The sequence below is a fragment of the Crocodylus siamensis genome, chromosome 5 (genome assembly GCF_052110815.1).
Source record: "Crocodylus siamensis isolate JL-2025a chromosome 5, ASM5211081v1, whole genome shotgun sequence".
Lineage (NCBI taxonomy): Eukaryota > Metazoa > Chordata > Crocodylia > Crocodylidae > Crocodylus > Crocodylus siamensis.
The window spans coordinates 1514329-1535508 of NC_143399.1; the positions used below are offsets into that span (position 1 = coordinate 1514329).

Below are 21180 nucleotides of genomic sequence, written 5' to 3' on the forward strand. Positions count from 1 at the left end.
CAAGGAAGGGGATTTTCCTCCTTTCATTGCCCTAAAAATAACCCTGCATCCCAAAAGCCTTTCTGGGGAGGAAGGGGAGCTGGACAAGCCTCTTCCAGCAGAGGCTGTGTGGGTCCCACATGCACGGTCCCATTTCCAGCTTCTCTTATTCTGAGGAGTGAATGGGGAGCAGAAGGTGGGAGCCGCAGCCCCAGCCACCCGCGGCAAGCATGGCAGCCCCACGGCGATGCCAGTCCAGCACAGCTGTGCACCCAGTGCCTGGATGGATATGAAGGGAATGCTGCACTGCTGAGTGACCGGGGAGCAAAACAGAGCCAAATACCTCTCTGGACGCTGCAGGGCCCTGTGGCCTCCCAGGCCCCAGGCAGGGGGTGGCTGCTTTTCTGGTGCTGGGGTCTGGCTGTGAGCTCCTGCAGCAGTGGCTACTCCTCTCCGCTGGGGACCCGCACCACAACATATATTTCAGCAAGTCCCACTAGCAAGAACCAGCCACAAGGAAGGTCTCTGGACACTGACTTTCAACCAAGACCGGGGTGGGCCCAGGACAAGGAACAGCCAGCGCTGCCATGGAAAGCTGCATCTGGGGAATAAAGCTGTGGACTCTCCATCACTGGAGGGGTCCAAGGAGAGGCTGGACAGCCACAGGGTGGAGATGATCTAGGAGCAGCGATGCCTGTGCTCTGCTATGGGGATTTTCCAGGGTCCTGGGCTTTGCTGGTTGCACTCACCCTGCTTTCTACTATACGTGTCGGGTGTTTTTTAGCCTCCCCCAGAGGTTCTGGGTGTTGGCCATAGCCCAGGCTGGGGATGGGACTGGGCTATGCCAATGCAGCTGCTGGCACCAACCCCACAGGGTCTTACCCCTGCACTCAGGTTCAGCCCCACGTTGCACTGGGGCAGGAAGGGATTTCCCCCCTGCTCAGACTGGTCCAGACTGGGAGGTTTTGCCTTCCTCTGTAGCAGAGACATGGCCTTGGCCTGGGGTCTCTGGAGTATCCATGAACCCCCTGGCAACAGCAGGATGTTGGCAGCCACGGCCCCCCTGCTTTCCTGGGGGCAGGGGTGGGAGCGATACCTGGGGGTGTCAGAAGTGACTGTGTCGTGTTGCTCAGAGATCAGACACAGGGTTTGTCTGGGCTGGTTTGGACAGGGCTGATCCTCCCTTCCTCAGGCAGGGCTTGGATTAGATGTGAGCTGGCGGGGAGCTGTGGAGATCCCAACCCCATGGCTCTTATTTCCTGTGCTTTGCTGCTGTCCTGGCATGGGGCAGGGTCTTTGGTAGAGGAACCATTCACCCACCTCCTGCTCTCCACCCTCGCTTGGGGACCTCCCCTCGCATCCTCACATGCTCATCCCAAATAACTGGTCCCAAGCAGGCCTTGCTCTCCAGGCATACTGCTACTCTTCTCCTGCTAGTATTCACAGCTGACGTTTCCCTTCCTCCTCCTAATGCCAACCCCTACCAGCATAACCTCCACCTCCAGCTGCCTTTAGTGGCACCCATGCCCTGGCAGCCACAAGGCCTCGGTCAGAGCAGGTGGGAAACAAGAATCCAGGGCTGCATGTCCAGCCAGCTCATCAGTGCCAGCAAGGGTGCTGAAGGGTTAGCTAGGGTCCTGCTGGATGAGCCCGTGCCACCCAGAGCTGTGCCTAGATGGCTTTGCTGACCACTGCCAGCATCCCCTCCCTGAGTCAAAGACCCAGGCAGAGACACCCATCAGACCAGGGGACAGGAGTGGCAGCTGGGATCCTCATTCCAGGAAACTCAGGTCACAAGTCTAGCTCCTAAAAGCAGCTCAGCAAGGTCCTGGGCACAGCCAGGCCTGCCCTCCCTTGTGCTGCCAGCCCATGACTGTAAGTAGCATTGAGCCATTCTCCAGCACGTCCCTCCCACGCCTGCATGACTGATACCCAAACCACCCCACCAGACAGCGCCATGAGCTGCAGCAACCCACGTGAAAGCGCAGCTCCAGCCCAAGTCTAAGCGAATTACGATGAATCCCAGCTCCCCCCATGCTAAACCCAGTAACGGAAAACCACTGCAAACGGCCCTAGCTCAGGGGCCGTGGGCCCCAGCGGAGGGCTTCATCCAGCGATACTCCGTGCTGCGGCACAGAGAGCAGTATGTCTCCTCTGTGCCCGCCGCCACCCTGCCGGTGATGGAGCTGCTATCCATGCGCCAAAAGTTTAGTGAACTTCAAGCAGCGATCATTAATGGTCACTGAACTGCAGAATGCCCCAGCGCGCTTTCAGATCTCATTTGTGGAGGCCCGGCGACGAGCTGCGAGATTTGCTCTGACAGCGGGGAAGGCAAGATCCCCTTGATGGGTTCAGCTGGGAACGCGCTGCCAGCATCCCTCGTCATGGCCCCGGCCTCCCCTGTTTGACGGAGCAGATCATGCAAATTGTCCCTCCGCTGTGGCCCCGACCTGTCACTCATGCTCGCATTCGCAGCTACACATGCATTTAAAGAAATGAGAGGGGACCCTGAAAGCGGAGAGCGCTGCTGGCAGGGATTTCAGACCCCCGGTTCCCTCATTATAGTACGCCAGGGCAGTAACCAGAGATGCTGCACCCTGGCTCCCAAAGCCTCCCCCCCAAACCTCACCCCAGCCGCCACCTGTACAAGGTCCTGACACTTCCCCTCCGACTCTGACCTGCACCATTGGCCTCCCATGATGTAACAGCCCCTTCCCGGCAGCCAGAGATCTCCTGAAGCCCCCCCGGGTTATTCCTGAATCAGTCCGATGCAGAGCACAGCAAATGCTTGCCTGGACAGCCCCACAACAGGGCATGGGAGGGGGTGCTCTGAGCCGGATCTGGGCATCAGCCACGGGATGACATGATACTGCCATGTTGGTAAGAAGCAAACAAGCCCCACTAGACTCTTTCTCCAGTGGATTTCCAGGCTCCCTCATCCAGCCACGGGGAACACTGGCTCTCAGTATGCCCAGGTACCTGGGAAGCAACTGGCATTAGCAACGTGCTGACTACCACGACCCCGGCCAGCGCGCGATTATGCAGCGCCGTGCTGGCCACAAAGGGGTTCTCCCCAGCTGCAGAGCACATTCCATCAAGTACAGTAAGACTCTATTAGCGGGGACACAATGGGGAGCCGGGGGAGGGCACGCGCAGCCCAGCCTCCGAGAAAATAACTCCTCATTTCAATGCAAAACAGCCGCGGTTATTAGACGCCTCCTGAAAGCAAGGTGGGGGAGGGAGCAAGGGGAGGGAGCACCGGGGTGCGTTGCACAGAAGTACCTTTTTCAGATTAATCCACTGTTTGAAGTAATCGGCCACCGGCAGCCCTAAGTACTGGCATTGTCCTGGTAACCTGTAAGAGAGGAGAGAGAGCAGGTTGGATTCAATTACTGCGCCCCAGCAATGCACGTGATGCTGCAATCGGTGCCCGTGGGGCCGAGGAGGCCATGAGAGCCTCCAGTCCGCTGCAACAGGTTGCACTTCTTGGGGGTGCCTGGCAAGCTCCTCATGGGGCTGCTCATACCCCCGGGCTGCCAAACAGCTGGGAGCAACTGAGAGATTCGAATGGGCACACGCTGCCGGCACTGAGACCAACTTGTGGCTCCCCTCCCCAACCATGAGGACAGTCAGGGCTGGGCTGGCACAAACTAACCATGTGCGTCAGGGCAACACCCTGCCCCAGGGAACTTCCTGTAGGCAGGGACAGGACAGGCAGGTTGCAGTGCCTCCAGACATGGGTGACACAGCCGAGACCACCCCACGCTTACTCTGCTTGATAGGGGAGACCGGGGACGGAGGGAGGGAGGAACACATGCTGCTTCTGTACAACAGGCTGCAACTCTGCAGACAGGGTGCCCATGCTAGGCCAGGTGGAAGCCCAGACACACAGACAGATGCCAGGAAGGGACTAAGATGGTGAGGAGATGCTGCCTGGAAAGAAACACTGCAAGCAGCAGCTGGGCCTGGAAAGCCAGGGGAGAACGTCCTGGGGTCTCTGCCTGGCAGTACCCTTTGCAAAGTTGGTGTACAATGTGCAGCACGTACATGGGCATGTGTGCAGGCAGCGAGCATGAGCGTGGGGAAGGAAGCACATGAAAGAGCTGTTGGTACTGGGCCCCGCCAGCAGCTCCATGGGGAAGCAGCATCAGCAGGCACCTCCCAACAGCGGCACGGGCGGCGATGCTCTGGGCATCCCCTCCAGGCCAGCCACGCTCCCAATCATACAACAAGCCCACCTTCCCCCACTGAGGCCTGCGCGATGCTAGAGAAACCCGGGACACTTGCTCTATCATCCTGGGAATCACACATTAGACAACTGCTCCGTGCACTTTTGGGGTGTCCCTGACACAGCCCCAGGAAAGGTGCTTCGGGAAGGACGTGTCCCCAAACAGAAATGGGTTAAACGAAGAGTCACCCAGAACAAGGGACCTTTCCCGGGGGCTGCATCTGCCACTCCCCCACCGTGACCGCGGCTCTCCTACCACAAAGGGACCTGATGGGAGCATGAAGCAGGCACCTTGCTACGTGCTGGGTTCCAGCTTGAGCAAAGAGGTGGGAATCGGGGCCCAGCCCAGGCCCAAATCAACAAAGTACTCCACTCTTTGTGGCCAAACGAACCTGGCAGTGACTTCTCCCTAACGGCCACTGCCCCATGGCTCCAGAGCCAATGGACCAAGAATTAGGAGACGGGGGCTCTCTCCCCAGCTCCAGCACAGATGTAGGAAGTCTCTGGTCACCTGCAGGCCCCTGTTTCCCCAGCACTAGTGACAACAACCCTGCGCAAGACCATGCGTGCAAGGCACCATGCTCCTGGGTAGGGTTCAAACCCAGGACCTCGGGACTGAAAAGAGCAGGCTCCCGCAGCCGGAGCTGAAAGGCCCAGGCCAGGAGCAGCCTCAGACCCTGCACGATGTATTTGCAAGGGAGGGAGAGCACCACACTGTATGAGCCCCAGAGAGACACTGGCCTGCCCTTCACTTGCTGGCCAGAGGATGCAGTCAGCAAGGGAGGATGCTAACTGCAAGGCCTGTTTCCATAGGGTGGGTGGGGGGTCCTTGCCAGCTTTAGAGGGCAGAGTAGGGTCTCTTCGTCCCCAGCCCACACCAGCTCTGGTCCTTCACTGTCCCCCTCTTGCTGAATGGGTCAGCTCCTGTCAGGCCAGGCTGACCACGATGGACCTTCACTTCCAACCGAGCCCTGGGAATAGCTGAGAGACGGAGCCTCCGGGGAGCTCATCACGGTGCAGAGGCCACTAAGGTGATCTGCTGAGCATGGGCCCCAGGACTTGCCTTTCTGGGCCTCTACTGGGCAGCAGTGAAGAGGTTTGGGGCACTACTCCTTGCAGCTGCGACGGAGGGGTTAGTGTGGGGACTCGCTGGCATGGGAGGCCCCAGCCAGCACCGTGCGCCCAAGATACCACACAGCAGCCTCAGCCTCCCTCACCCCCAACCGGTTTCTACAGTAGCCCCACCACCACTCCTGCCGGACGTGCCCACCCCAGTCTGCACTTTGCATCCATCTGCCCCCAGTCAAGACATACCAGAGCTCCCGGCATCATGGACAGAGCAGGGAAATGGCAGCCAGCAATGCACCCCACCTGCTCCCAGGCAGGCAGGTTTGGGGCAGACGGGGCTGCCAGGGCTAAAGAACAGGCTGCAAAGCCATGACAGGGCAGGCAGCTCCGTTTTCGCCCGCACCCAGGGGGAGGCTCCATTTCCCCTCGCGGCCCTGCATGCAAATGGAAGGCGAGGTCACATGGCTGGATCCCTCCCTCAAAGCCGAGCCGGGGAGGGAAGACGGTGATAAACGGCCATGCTTTAGTTATCACTTCCCTTAAGTTAAGGCAGAGCAGGCCAGTGATGGATGGGCAGGAATTCAGTTATCAGGGAAGGCTGTCAGCCCATTGCCTATCTGCACACACATTGAGCAGGGCATCATTATGCGATGGCATGGAGTTAAAATATGGCCGAGGGTATTGAGAGGGAGAAAGAATGGGATTAAAAAAAAAAAAAAAACACACAACACAGACCAGCAAATTGAGCAACAATAAAGGCGCACGAGGCGGGAACGTTATCGCGCCAGTGACACCTTTTATCTGGGGCTGGTTAGCGAGAGCGGGGCACAAATTGGTCCTTCCTCCGCCATTGTGTCCCCTTGTACAAACAGAGGCAGATAACGCGTGTCGCCGGCGCGATAGCATATCAATTTAACCCTAATTATCCAGGGGGTCACGCCAAGAAATAGGGTTTCTCTTTCTCAACAGGTCCCTTCGCCATCGCATTAGCACACTGGCGGGGAGGGAAGGGGCCGCTGTAATTGAATCCCGTTGTTCAGGTGGGCCGAGCACATAAAAAATTAATGCCCGCGTCTCCTGCCTCATCATGCCCATCTGCTCTGGGGTTGAGGATGTCAGAAGACAGAGGGACCGGGCCATTTTCTACATGTTGGGCGTGCTGCCGTTGAGCCAGTTGAAAAGCACACGTTCGCTTGTCGGGAAAGATAAGCAGACGTTACAACTCGATTCTGACAGACCTGACTGCAGCCTTCCAGGAAGGTACCAGTACTGGCGCGACTGAGGCCTGGCCCACCCTGCACGGGCTGGTTCGGAGGGTGGGGGCTATGCCCCTGGTCCTCACTGCCCCTCTATGCCCCTGTGAAAGCCATTTGCCAGCCTAATGCATCCCCCATGGCCGCAGCTGGGAGGGGAACTGGGAAGGTCTCATCCAGGCTGCATGGATACAGCAGGGGAAAGCTTAAGACCCCCCGTCAAACCCAGGCCGCTGAGGCAGGACTGAAGAGCCCACAATGAGTCCAGCAGAGACCAAGGCACCACCAACACCAGACAGGTCTTGTGCAACCACCTAAGCGATGCTGCATTGGATAGAGACATGGCCACACACGGGGCTCAAGTCACAGGACAAACCTATGGCCTCGTCCACCCCAGCCAGTCTCACGGCTCAACCCAGGGGCTGGGCGTTTAGCTGCCCACATGCAGAGGTGGCTCTAAGGGTGCCAGGGTGCGTGTGGGAGCAAGGAAGGGTCTTCCATGTGGCACCTGGCTGCGTCCCCACGAGTCGCACACTAGCTGCCTTTGGGTGGGCTACACCAAAGTCTAGTTTAGGACTATGTCTCCACGCCACACACATCTGCCAGCACAGCTGTCCGTCACTGCATGGACCCCACCAGAGCTGAGCCAGTAGGACCCTGTGGGCACAGGAGTGCTTCCTCAGTCTCATGCCCGCTGCTGGTGGCAGGTTTTGCAAAGCCAGAGCAAGTTAATAAATCCCTATCAACTTTCTCTTCACCATTTAGTATTCTGTAAACCCTTCCCTTGTCCCCCCTCAAGTGTCTCCTTTCCAAGCTGACCAGGTCTGGTATCTGTAGTCTGTCCTCTGGTCTCACAGTCTCTCCCCTCCATGCCCCTGATCATTCTTGCAGCCCTTCTCTGCCCCTTCTCTACTTCTTCTCTCTCCTTTTGGAGGTGCGGGGACCAGATCTGGGCAGGGCATTCAGGTGTGGATGTGTCATGGTTTTATAAAGCAGCATGACAATACTTTCCGTAGTGTTTATAATTCCCTTCTTAACCATCCCCAACACGCTGTTTGCCTTTTGGACAGCTACGTTTAAAAGCAACCTCTTTATGCAGGAAGGCTCAGAACAATATGCCCCCCTGGATCCAGGATATGGGATCTCCCTTTCCCCTGATTTGTTAGGACAGTGCCAGTCACTTTGCACACAGTTGCCTCCCAGCCCCAACACCCTTGGCTGCATTTTCACAACACATACCACATGTCAGGCCTCTGGCATAACCCACAGCACCAAAGCAGTCAGGATCCACACTTCGTTATGAGATGACAGGCCCTGGGCTTGAGCCCCGCTCCCAAAAACCATCGCAGACACAGAAGCAGAGCTCACGGCCTGCCCGGTCTGTCACCAGCAGTGTCCCAGGGACACCGGGCCATCCGTGCTCTGAGCTGAACTGCTCTTGGCAGGCTGCATTCGTCTCTGCTTCTGGTGCCGAGCGCTTGCCCTTGGCTGGGCTGCAGCAGTGGCTTTTAACCACTCCACACAGGACGATACAGCCAGGCACCTAGCCGAGCACTGCATCCAACGGGGGATTGGGTCCGGGATGCAGGGAGCCAGAGCTCGATGCTCAGGTTCATCCAGACACATGTACAACCGTGACCCGGGGCCAGGCGCTCCGGCTTTCCCCTGCCTTGCACCCAGGGAGCGGAAAGGGCCGTCTGCCCCCAGAGACCATTGTGGCAGCAGGAAGCCACTTGGAAACCCCACGCTAAGGCCAAACAGGCGCCACATTCAGGAGACTGAAGCAGAGGCAGATGGAGGAGGGCACGGCGATTTCCACCACTCACCCCCTTCTCTGTGCTCCAACTGCAGCAAGGAAAGTTGAGGTTGGATATTAGGAAAAACTCTCTCACCAGGAGGGTGGTGAAGCACTGGAAAAGGTTAGCTAGAGATGTGGTGGAGTCTCCATCCCTGGAGGTGTTTCAGACCCGGGTAGACAAAGCCTTGGCTGGGATGATGTAGTTGGGGCTGGTCCTGCTTGGAGCAGGGGGTTGGACTAGATGTGACCCCCCTGAGCTCCCTTCCCACCCTTATGGTCTAGGATTTTGTGCCCACCTTCAACTGCACCGTGAACAGCTCGGGACCTGGCTGCACCTCCAATTCACAAGCAGCGGCTGTCGGAAGACAACGCGCTCGGCTGGGGGCTGAAGAGCTCTCTGCTTCAATACGAGCCCCGAGACAAGCTCCTTCTCTCCTCTGCCACCCCTTCAATCCTCCCTGCCACCCCCAGACTTGTCACTGCGCCGCAAGCCTCTCAGCTGCACATCAGCTTCAAATACCAGCGCGCGTGAAGCTGGGACAAGAGAGCGGGGAAGTGGGAACAGACAGCGCAGGCCTCCGCCACCTGTCAGGGAACACTAATGAATTTCAGCGCCGGCAGCCGGGCCTCAGCCGGGCTGGGAGAGAAGCCTTCACTGCCACGTGTCGTCTTCAAAGCCCCCTCTGCTAATAAATGTCACCGCTGAGCCAGCTCCTGGAGGCCTCCAACCTGGACAGACGGCAGCATTCGGGGCACCTAGACAGCCCCCCGTCTTCCTCCACACCACCCCGCACAGTTGCAAGACTAGGGAACGTGCGGCACAGCCACAGGCCCTGCACGGGGCAGTACTGAGGCCAGGGGAGCCCACAAGGGACAAGACAGGGCAGAGCAAGACCACCACAGCAACTGAGAGATTGACAGTGAGGGGGTCACACTCACTTGGCCCCCGGCTGGATCCAGACTTCAATGCCTGGCAGAGGCATGTCCAGGACACCCTGACATCCCATTCATGGGAATGGGTGTCCCACAGGGCCTGGGGAAGGGGGGCACGTGCAGCAGCAAAGGGCCGAGGGGCGATGCACCCTGCTGCAAAGGGACAGGTTGCAGCCCAGAGGCACCGGCTGGGTAGCAGCCGTGGAGTGGGACCCCGCCAACGCGCAACCACTGCCCGCCTGTCACCTCTAGACATTAATGAGGGATAAGCCACAACGCATCCACGCTCCATTAGCCATCGAGGGGACGAGTCCAACACGTGAGCCCCCGAGAAGGCGTGCAAAGGGCTTGGGAGGTGGGCAGTGCCCCAAGGCGCAAGCCTGTGCCCCCACTGCCCAAGATGGGAAGCTGTTCCCAGATGAGTCTCCTCCCTGGCCTGTGCTGCTGTTTTCCCTTCATCTTTAATTGGATTAGTGTAATGAAGCCAGCAAGCCCAGATGGCAGCGCTTAGTTCAGGAGCTGCGTGCTTGGAGCCTTCCCCTCCAGTTTGGATGGGAGTGGTCCGCGCGTGCACAGCGCACCCCCGCTGGAGAGACCCAGAGAAGGGCTGGAAACCCCATGTCGTGGGACGCTGGGACAGCACCAAGGGCCTTTCTGCCTCCCCCATTCATCATGTCTGTGCCCATGGAAAGCTCGGTGAATAGCTGAAGGGTCCTGGGAAAATCCTCAAACCCTCTGAGAAGCCGAGCCCAGAAATAAGGATGTCACCAGCATGGCCTACGCACAAGCAAGAACTTCAGCTGCAGCCCCACTGCACCCCAAGAAAGCAAAAGGTGCTGCGAGTCCCTTGGCATTCCCAACCCAGCCCTGCAATCAGCTGAGCCTCCTCAGCAGGATGTGGCCCGCCACAGCTGCCTCAGTGCCTTCACTAGACTCCAGCAGAGATGTTCCGTCCCCGCGATGAGCAGGGCCGTAACACAGCAGGTGTCCGGCCTCCGAGAGGGGAGCGCTCATCACCGATGGCACACACGTGACACTACGATAAATCTATGTGCTAACGTTTAATGGCTTCTCTTAAAAAGATTCATAGCTCTATTTTCCGGGCCTGATCCTGTGGGCCCGCATGCAGGGGTAAATCAGAAGAGACTTCACCAGGCTCTGCTGGAGGTGCCATCAGAACGGGGCCAGCTGTTGCTCATTCTCCAATCCCAGCCCCACTCAGGAGGAAATCAGGTGTCTTGGCTCCAGTTTAGAGGTTAGGCACACAGGTGCTATTCCCCAGTGACCCCTTCTAGTGCAGGGTGGATAGGTCTCATCCAGCCACTGGGATAGTGGTAAAGAGCCGCGACCACGAGAGATGCAGCTACATCTACACGGGGGAGAAAGGGAGACGGAAGAAACACTCGATAGCACCCTGAAGCCAGGAGCCAGGTCACCGGCACCAGCTTGCTGTGAAGCTGTGATCGTTTAAAGACGACATCCCAATGCTTGTTATTAATAGCTGGGTCTCTGCTAATGACCTTACCTTACAGGCAGGGCAGCTGCAGCCTGGCATGCTACGCTGTGGCGGTCAGGCGATGGGATCAGACTGTAGCACGCTGCTAGGGATAGAGACCCGGGGCAGCGGCATGGTCGAAGCAGGCCAGGAACGCGTCTCCCAGAGCACCCCCAAAAACCAAGCACGTGCAAGCAAAGCCATTGTCAGACAAAGCACAGGGGTCTCCTCCATGGTGCAACCGCACGGGACACAGCACACTCACACCTGAGGTGCCCATGCCTTCAGAGGAAATGGTCCTGGCAGATCCCAGGGCCCAGCACTGGCAGAGATGCAAGCAGCCAGGGGCCAGCCTCAGCTGACCAGGGAACCCCAAAAGAAAGGCACCTCCGGCAGCTCAGGGCAGCTCTTCCCATGAAGGCAAGGGGGTTCCTAATCCTCTTGTGACACCCAGCCCATGGGTCTCAATTTCATGGTCCTAGAGCCGCAGGGCTGGCAAGGAGCTGCAGAGATCACATCCAATCCAACCCCTACCTGGCGCAGGATCAGGCCTGCCCAAACCAGCCCAAACCCCATGTCCAAGCTCTCAGCAAAACTACAGTCACCCAACATGGCACCAGACACCACAATCAACCCTGCCCCAGGGAAAGCAGGGGGGCTGCAGTCGCCAGTGTCCTGCTGCTGCAAAGGGGGTTAATATACACTCCAAAAGACCCCACTTAGAGGCCATGCCCCTCGTGCAGAAGGCGGCAAACCCCCCCAGTCTGGACCAGCCTGAACAGGGGGGAAATCCCTTCCTGCCCCAGCGCAGTGTCAGACTGGGCCAGAGAGCAGGGGCGAGACCCTCCAGCCAGGACCCTGCGGGGTTGGTCCCAGCCCAGTCCCCACCCCAATCCTGAGCTGCAACCAACGCCCATCACTGCTGAGAACGGTGAAATTAAAACTATGGCATATAGCAGCAGGCAGGGAAAAATAAAATTCCTCCCCAACCCCATGCGGCACCCAGCACAGGCCAGAAACCTGGGAAGTCCCCACAGCAGAGCACAGGCATCGCTGTGCCCAGATCACCCTGGAACAACGCCTGAACACCCCCAACAATGGAGAGTCCCCCCTGCCCTGGCATCTATCCCACGGCCTCCCTGCTCAGACAGCGAAAGAACATCTCCCGAGACCCAATGCTGCAACTTTAAGCCATTGGTCCACATCCGGCTCTTCAGAGCAAGAGAACAGGTGCTCTCCCTCTCCGGACTGGCCAAGTTCGCCGATGACACCAAACTTTGGGGCAAAGCATCCAGACCTGAAGACAGGCGGGTGATCCAGGCTGACCTGGACAGGCTCAGCAAATGGGCAGACGAGAACCTGATGGTGTTTAACACTGATAAATGCAAGGTCCTCCACCTTGGGAGGAAAAACCTGCAGCATCCTTATAGGCTCGGCAGTGCTACGCTGGCTAGCACTATGGAAGAGAGACTTGGGGGTCATCATTGACCACAAGATGAACATGAGCCTGCAATGCGATGCTGCGGCTAGTAAAGCGACCAAAATGCTGGCTTGCATCCATAGATGCTTCTCGAGCAAATCCCGGGACGTCATTCTCCCCTTGTACTCGGCCTTGGTGAGGCCGCAGCTGGAGTACTGCGTCCAGTTTTGGGCTCCACAATTCAAAAAGGATGTGGAGAAGCTTGAGAGAGTCCAGAGGAGAGCCACGCACATGATCACAGGTCAGGAAAACAGATCTTACGATGACAGGCTGAGAGCCATGGGGCTCTTTAGCCTGGAAAAACGCAGGCTCAGGGGTGATCTGATGGCCACCTATAAGTTTATCGGGGTGACCACCAGGATCTGGGGGAACATCTGTTCACCAGAGCGCCCCAAGGGATGACGAGCTCGAACGGTCACAAACTCCTGCAAGACCGTTTCAGGCTGGACATAAGGAAGAATTTCTTTACTGTCCGAGCCCCCAAGGTCTGGAGCAGTCTGCCAGCGGAGGTGGTTCAAGCACCTACATTGAACACCTTCAAGAGCAAATTGGATGCTTATCTTGCTGGGATCCTATGACCCCAGCTGACTTCCTGCCCTTTGGGCAGGGGGCTGGACTCGACGATCTCCCGAGGTCCCTTCCAGCCCTGAAGTCTATGAAATCTATGAAATCTCTATGGTAGGGCTTCAAGTATGTCAAGACTGTGATCGCGTCCCCTCTCACGCACCTCTTCCAGAAGCTGAACCTGCCCAGCCCTGCCAGCCTCTCTTCATGACTTGCCTTCCAAGCCCTCGACTATCTTGGTCTCCCACCTCTGGACCCTCTCCAACTTTGCTAAAAATGTCCAGTTCAGAACGGTAAATGAGGCTCTAGATGAAGCCTGACCAGTGCTGAGCAGAGGCACCATCACCTCCAGCTATCACTTCGCACCTAATGCTCCTATCGATGCAGCCCAAAACCATGTTTACCTTTTGCTTTTGTGGGAAGAGCTGCCCCCGGCCCCTTAGTCCCCACTCCTCACCCAGGGGCAGAATTGCCCACAGCCCTCAGGGGTCTTTTGCCACCAGCCTCCCCTCCTCATCGCTCTACAAGAGGAGTCTCCTTCTGCATCTATTTACAGATGGCCAAACCCACCACACAGCCCCAGCCCCTCGCGCCCGCCATCGCAGGAGGAGTTCTGCAATTCCCACTACAAACACGACATGCAGGGGAAGGACATGATGCCACAAGCCCAAGGATCACACCCGCCCGCACGGCTCAGCAGAATGGGGCTCCCCCGTGCCCACCTGCAGCGTGCCATGAGGAGCCTGAATCCAGCTTGCCACAGAAACCTGGACCCTCCATCCGAGCCTCCGAGCCTGCAGGAGGGGAAGCAAGTCTGGCTGTGACCCCCACTCCCCACTGCCCGCCCCGGCTGCCATTAGCATGCGTTTCACCAGAGACGACAGGCAGGCGAATTCTCCCGAGCAAAGGACAAGTGCAGCAATTAGAATGCAAAGGGGTGCCGAAGCTGTTTAACAGCGTGACCCCGGAGGTCGCCGCGGCTGACTCCCAGCCCCTGTATAAATACTGCATGAGGCGGGAAGGGGGCCACGCCACGCTCCCCCCCCATGCCGTCCCCTCCCCCTCGGCCACCACGCGCTGCATCCAGCTCCACACGCCAGCAACATTATTTACAGATGTGACAGTCAGAAAAATCACTTGAGTAAATGAGAGAGAATGGGGGAAAGGGCTGCCTGCCGGAGAGGGCTCCTGCCTCCCCGACAGACCAGGCAGCTGACAGCCCTCCTCTTCCCTGCCGCCACGCAATCTCCCGGGGCATTCGTTATTTGCTGGGAACGGTGCGCTCGGGCGATCAAGTCTTCGCCCGCAGCCTCGAGTGCCACCGAGAAGGAGCACCAAAGCCACCCAGGCGGACCATGGGCTGGTACGAAGGCTCCCACGAGGCTGCCCTCTACTTCGAGGCCAGCCTGAGGGTCCACAGCACGAGCTGCCAGACTCTCCGGCATGGCTGGACGCAGCACAGGTGTGATCGGAGACTCCTGCCATCCTCCCCAGCGGCACTTGTAAGGAGGTTCCCCGTGGGCCTGCCAGCAGCGCTCTCCTGCCTCGATCAGCAGTCCCATGCTTTTGCCAACACAGCCCACCCCAGCCACCAGCGCCCTCGCTTCTGAAGTGAAGCAGCCCTCGAGAACTGCATGGTACTGTGCAAACGGAGGCAGGCAGAGCAAGGGCTTCGGGTGACCTCATGCAGCATGGCTCATACTCCCTCCCCAGCCCCAAGCATCAGGGTGGATGGAGACCTGCCCCACACCGCCCCATTACTATGGGCCCTTCGCTGTGCCGCTCAGCGCAGCTCCTTTGCAGCCCTCGGAGAACCAGAGCAGCCCAGAGCCCCACCAAAACAGTTTCTTGGCATAACTGCAGCCTTTAAAGCCATACAGCTTCATCTCCACGCTGCCCCTCCATTGGCTCCCAGCCCCTTCTGTGTTTTTCAGCTGCTTGTGCCCCACGTCAGACGCACTCAGCCCATCCTGAGCTCCTGCTCACACCAGCGGATCCTCCTCCTCCTCCTTTCTGCCTCCTGTTGACTGGGAACTAGGGCAAAACCCACGGATGGGGAGGCTGGAGGGACACCTGCTTTAGCCCCATCACCCACTCACTGCTGAGGTGCCATTGACACGGAGGGGTCTCTGGGGACCGTGCAGGGCTTCTGCAGCATACCCAGCATCAGCTGGAGCAGAAAGCCGGCTGCAAGCCCCTGCTCTCCTCTCTCCTCCTTCCTGACCCTCCCGAGTGCAGCCATAGGTCAGGTCTTATCCCACTGCCAAAGCATCTCTGGGCTCTGGTGGGACGAAGCAGGGAGGGATCCTTCTGTTCCTGGAACCGCCCAAACCTGTCACCTGGCCTTTCCATGCATCGGGTCTCGCCTGGGCAGGGGCAGATCCACATAGGCAGCCACTAAAACCTGCACCGATTCTTGGAGGCAGTGCGTATCGCTCCCCCGTCACACCTGGTGTCCTGCGGCAGGATGGGGGTGGAGGGGAGGGCTTCAGGGCCCAATTCTCACCTCTGAAACCAGCGCCTGGGTTTTGCCTTTTCCAGACTGACTGGGCAATTAGCAGCATTAATCATTTGACGGCAAAGACAGGGAGGGGAGATGAGAGTGGAAGAAAGAGTGGAAGAGAAGGGAGCAGCCTAGAGATGGGGGCAGCAAAGGTCTGTGAACACCTTCCCCCAGCCCAGCGCACGGCTCCCGCGGCCTTGCTCTAATGCTCCCTGACATGCCTCTGAAGGCAGCGAGCTGTTTGCAGTCACCACCATGATTTGTTAGTAATTATTTTCACGGTGTCACATCGCTGTCACTCTCTTAACAAAGAGACAGGCAGCCTGAGGCTGCCTGCGAGAGGGAATCAGCAGAGAAAAGGGACTGTCAGGCACCCGGAGACTCTCTTTGCTTCCCGGGCGTTAGAACCAGAGTCCTCGCCGGGTTCTGAAGAAACTTCGCCTCAGAAGCGGCAAGTCAGAGTTGTCGCTCGCTCTGGACACAGAGATGGGAATTAATTACCAGCCCCCTCCTAATTTCCTCCTTAGCCAAGCCCACAAACCCAGCACGAGACAGAGAGGGCTTCGTGTGCCTGAGCCGATCGCTCTGACACCGGTGCTCGCCTTCCAAGCTCTGCCTTCCTCTCGGGTGGCCTTAACCACGTTGTGTCCCCCCCTCCACGGCACGATCTCCCTCGCAACGACACCCTGCAGTCACCCCCATGTGTACCGGCAATGCACCACGTTTCTTCCGCGGCAGTAAGATGTCACTTGGCATTTCACGCTGCCAGGGGCCTTTGGCACCTGAAACACCTCCTAATGCTTCGTTTCCCTGTGATCTTGCACACGTTGGGCAGACAGGCCACGGCCCTCCCTCTGTGGCGGCTGCGAGCGTGTCAGTCCAAGGCAATCGCTCCTGTCCCACGTGCAGCCGAGTTTGTTCGGGCGCCCGAGGAATGGAAGCTGTTCTGCCACCTGATGTGTCGCACAATAGAAGCGTCTCCGGACGAGAGAGACGCCTGGCCAAGGAGCCCGGAGACCTGCCCTGATCTCTGCTGGGAAGCTGGCGGACGAGCGTCAGAGTACTTGACGTCTGGCGTGACATCGGACAGGAACACTCTCCTCCCGCGCCGCTCGGTGACAAAAGCAGGGGTCACTCCCCGCCGCCGGAGCAGGAGATGAGTATTAACTCACCCTCTGAGCAGAGCGTAGCCTCATGATATAAGCAAACAAGGTTCTTTGGGTAAATGTGATACCTTTTATTAGACCAACTACAACATTTACCCAAAGAACCTTTGCAAGCTTTTGAGCACAAACGCCCTTCTTCAGGCAGAGGGAGAGTCTACAGTTGTTGATATAAGTGAAACCCTCCCACGATTAACCGCTGGCTCAGAGGACAGCTCCTTTTCACCCTAACCCTTTTCCGGAGTCCTTTTGAAAACTGAGAAATGGCCCAGGCCTGCTGGGAAGAATTAGGATCACCACGGGAAAGCTAAATGGTCTGGAAAATGGAACAGCTCTCTTCAGAGCGGTGTGCGGCAAGCTATAGCAGAGGAGAGGCCTTGGCCACTTGCAGCCAGCTTTCCCCTCCAGCAGGCAGAGGATACGCACAACCTCAGGGGAGAAAGGGAAGTTGTTGCTCGTCTCTTGCTTTCAACAGCCATTTTATGGTGTAGCGCCAGCACCCGCCCGAGAGGACTGCGCCCAATATGCAGATGGAAAGGCTGATGCAGCGGAGGACGAGGTGACCGTGGGGAGTCAATGAAGGGAAGACTCTGGGCACTGCAGAGTGAAGGACCACCATGGGCTGTGACAGATCTGATACTTCACGCAGAGGTGGGATTTCAGACCCATCCAGACTGCAATTCTCAACCCCACTGTGTGCTTTTCAGGGACCTGTGGTCAAAGGCTGGACACCTCCAAGAGACCCAAAAGAAGCTCATCATCTAGGAGCTACGAGAGGAGGGTCACTTGAGTGCTGAGCCCCTCAGGGGAGGTGGCTCCCAAGAGCAACAAAACGGATGAGACCCTGTTGGGGAGCAGCTATTCCAAGTGATGGAGCCCTGCTTAGACCCAGTCACTCTCCCATCCAGCCTCCGCTCTACTGCCACGTGACACGACACTGGGCAAGATGGACCTGGAGCCTGACACAGGACGTGGCAGTTCACAGAATCGTAGGACGTGAGGGTTGGAAGGGACTTTGGGAGGTCACATCTAATCCAACTCCCTGCTAGACAAAGCCTTGGCTGGGATGATGTAGTTGGGGCTGGTCCTGCTTGGAGCAGGGGTTGGACTAGATGTGACCTCCTAAGATCCCCTGTAACCCTCGTTTTCTGATTTTACAAAAGCAGGACCAGCCCCAACTACATCATCCCAGCCAAGCCTGTGTCTAGCCGGGGCTTCAAAGCCTCCCAGGATGAAGACTGCACCACTCTACTCAGCCCAGCCTAAGCAAGCAGCACTGAAAGGCAAATGATTTTGCTTGGGCTCAGGAAGAGAAAGAGCTGAGACTCCAAGGGGCTGGAGGGTGGAAAAGAAAGAGTATAAAACGATACACCTGCCTGAAGTTAAAACATCAAACCTTTCAAAGTGGTGAAGGAAACCCACAAGGGTGAAGCTACTGCAGCTTTCATGTGCCACATCATGCACCAAAGCTGCCCAACCACTGCCTGCAGTATGTGGTCTTCATGACAGCTGGCACCTAGCACACGTCAGAGGCCCAAGAGCATAAGACGTGGCTGAAGGGATGTCCTGCTTAAGCACGCAGATCCATGCCTTGATGGTATGGCTGCCATAGACCTTACAGCCAGAAGAGACCCGTAGGAACATCCCGTTGGACTTCCCATGCGGCACAAGCCAGTCTTTTGGTCAGCAGCTCCTGCACCGGGGGTTGTTCTTCCGGACCACATAAGCATGTGTTACTTCACCCAGCAACTTGTGCTTGAACTTGAGCTTCTCTTCTCAAAAGACTCCCAGTCTAAAAGCAGCCCAAGTAAAAGGAAATGTACCCTGCCCCGGGGCAAGACCATCGCTCACATCTGGAAACAAAGCATGAATGAGCCGTGTTCTCCTTCAACTCTTCCAGAGCAGTTCCACTGCCTCCCATCTGCATCCAGCTTGACTACAGTCCTGATTTCCAAACAGCCTGATCCATACTTGCTTGAGTGTGACTGGCGTCAAAGCTCATTAGGTCTTCAATTGACACCTATCCAACAACCCCAGATCTGTGGACAGGACTCTGCACCCTTTGAGCTCCCAGAACGAGCCCCACAGACATCTCCAAGCCAAACCTCACATGAAGATCTGAGACCAGTCCTGCCCAAGAGGAACTCCCGAAGTTACGTCTCCTCCCTCAGAGGCAACCTTGTGCGCCCATCAGCTCTCAAAGAAAGCCAGGGGCAGGGGATAACCAGAGGTGAATGTTGTGAAGAGATGCTAGAGATAACGTGCACATAGGGGGTCCAAGAGAGAAATCTCTCCAAGACGGAGCATTTGTTCTGCATGTCCCCTTCTCTTCTTTCCCTTTAGGTAACGTGCCAAGCACAAGACCTTCCCAGGTGTGCATCTGGTCAGCAAGGAAGGTGAAGGAAAAGCAAGAGACTTTTGCAGAGGCCAAGAGCGGAGCTCATGGCAAGCTGCCTTCAACTCATTCCCCACTCACCTCTGCCACGGGCCCTCAGTCTTTGTGGATGATGCTCAGTTCCCAACCCACAGCCCCTTCTCCCTGCTACTCCAGTCCTGGGCCTCCCAACACAAAGCCCTCGCTCCTGTGCTGCTACAACCTCAGGCTGAAGGCACAGTAACAACCTGGCACAGAAAAGTAGGGCTGGGAGGGACCTCCCAAGGTCCTGCTGTTTTGCCTTCGTTAGAGTCTGCCACCCCACTTCCCAAGCAGCAACTGCCCGTCGCTGCCTAGCTCCAAGACAGAAGGGCAGAATAAACCACCAAGTCACCGGCACTCGTGACCCAAGCCTCAAGAGGCACACGGCTGTGAAGTGCCAACCCCCTGACCCACTAAGGGCCCTGGTTTGAAAAAGCAGAAGTGTTTCTCTCTTCCAAGTTTGCTAGGATTGGCCTCCGCTATTGTATCCAGGGCTGATTTGTTCTTAATACGGTGCAGCCGACTTGCTAGCATAACTTGCACAAGAAGAATTAAAACAGTAAAATAAAATTAAGCCACGGTATAAATCCACATCCACTAACGTGAATCCTAAGAAGGGCACCAAGGGCTATAAACATTTCAAGCCACTTTGCCGTGTTTTATTGCTGTATTAGGAAGACAGCACTTGCCTTTTACCACTTACTTAACCAAATAAAAAACTTCTGAGCAAGTACTTTCCTCCGAAGAAATGAATTAACTCCTTTCAACCTGCTGCAGAAAGCATTGAACAAGCATCTCCCTTCAGTGGTATAGACAAGAGGCCGCCCCCACCGCCATTTGCCTAGCTGATGGTGCTCAGTATTTCTACAGATGATAGAGAAAGATGGAGGGATGGCCTTGCTGTAAGGATGGAGATTTGGGAGGTCTGGGCTGTTCCTGCCTCTGCTGCAGACAGCGTGACCTGGGCAGGTCGTGGAACCTACCAGTGCTCCAGTTTGCTCGCTGTGAAAGGGAGACATGGATACTTCCCTGAGTCTCAAGGGCATTACAAGGACAAAGGTGTGGAGGGGCCTGTGGATTCACGCATGCAGAGGGACAAGACGGCACTTTGGACACCATACAGAGCCAAAGCAAACCCCCAGCACTGGGGCAACTGCAGAACAAAGTCTCAGCCTCTCTTCCTGATGAACCGGGCTCCATTGCTGTTCAGATGCTCCCCGCTTCATGGCACCGTAGCCACCATGCACTGGGTTGTAGATGCTGCACCAGTCCCCTGCCCGTTGTTATCAGTACAAGCTGCATCCCAGATGCAACGTCCTCCCGAATTTGGGCCAGATCCTGCACCAGCTGGCATCTAGCTGGGCTCTGGCCCTCCAGCTCTTTAAAGCGCTGGGGAGAGCTCCTGGCAGCCGGCGACAGGAATCCTCTCCTCCAGCAGTCGCGGGTCTGTGGACCTGTGCGCCTAACGAGGCTGTATCCCCTCGCAGTTTAGCTTGGCAGCTCTGGTGCCCCTTTCATCTCTCGCTTCAGGTAGCTCTTCTTTAATTAATAACATGCTTGTGTCGGCACAGGGAACTCTACGCCCAGAATGAATGGCCCCCTCTCATTAGACCCACCGGTGTCAGGATGTATTCGAAGCGGGAGTATGATTCATTTCCTTGTCTAGGGATGAGGGCTTTTTTTTTTTTTTTTGGCAGTGGGGGGAGGATGTATAATGAGTGAGTGATATTTGCTGAAGCTGAGATGCGGCTCTGTCGGTTTGAACTGCCTTGTCAGGACGAGCCTTCAGAAAGGTGATGTTCCCACTCAGGAGGTTTTCCTCATTAAAGAAATTGCATCTTAACAAGAGGGAAGGGGAGGATGGTGGAGGGGAACTGCTATCTCTCCTTCCCCAGCCTGGTTTGTGCTCATCGCTGGGGCCCAAAGCCAAGCGATCCATGCAGAGGGAGATCGGATAGCAGCATCTCATCGCCAAGTCCCTGCCCTGCACGGCGCCCCATCTCGAAAAGCGAGCAAGCTGCAGCATGGAGCCTCCCATGCTACAGGTAAAAACCCAGGCACGAGCCGGCACCTCCTGTACTGTGCAGAGCCACAGGGGCCCAGCCCCATCACAGCAGGACCCAGGCCCCGAACATCAGGTTCTCACAACTGGTGCTGCCGGTGGCTGAGCCGAGCTGGAACAGATGGCGTTCGGCATGAGCTCCGCTCCGCAGGAGAAGGGATGGCCCCGTCCCCCGGTCGCTTCCAAGCTGATCTCAGGAAGGGACCCATGGGGGCACATCTAGTCCAAGCCTTGCTGG

The 21180-nt window shown here is 57.2% G+C and overlaps 1 protein-coding gene across 5 annotated transcripts in view; it reads right to left on the reverse strand.

Annotated features, from left to right (window-relative positions):
• The window catches only part of ERI3 (ERI1 exoribonuclease family member 3), a 160731-nt gene that overhangs the window by 100322 nt on the left and 39229 nt on the right, over positions 1 to 21180 (reverse strand). For all 5 annotated transcript variants that reach the window (XM_090049878.1, XM_090049881.1, XM_090049880.1 and 2 more), the window contains exon 6: positions 3262 to 3334. In XM_090049878.1, the coding sequence (XP_089906004.1) occupies positions 3262 to 3334 (73 nt within the window). The remainder of the gene's footprint in view (positions 1 to 3261; positions 3335 to 21180) is intronic.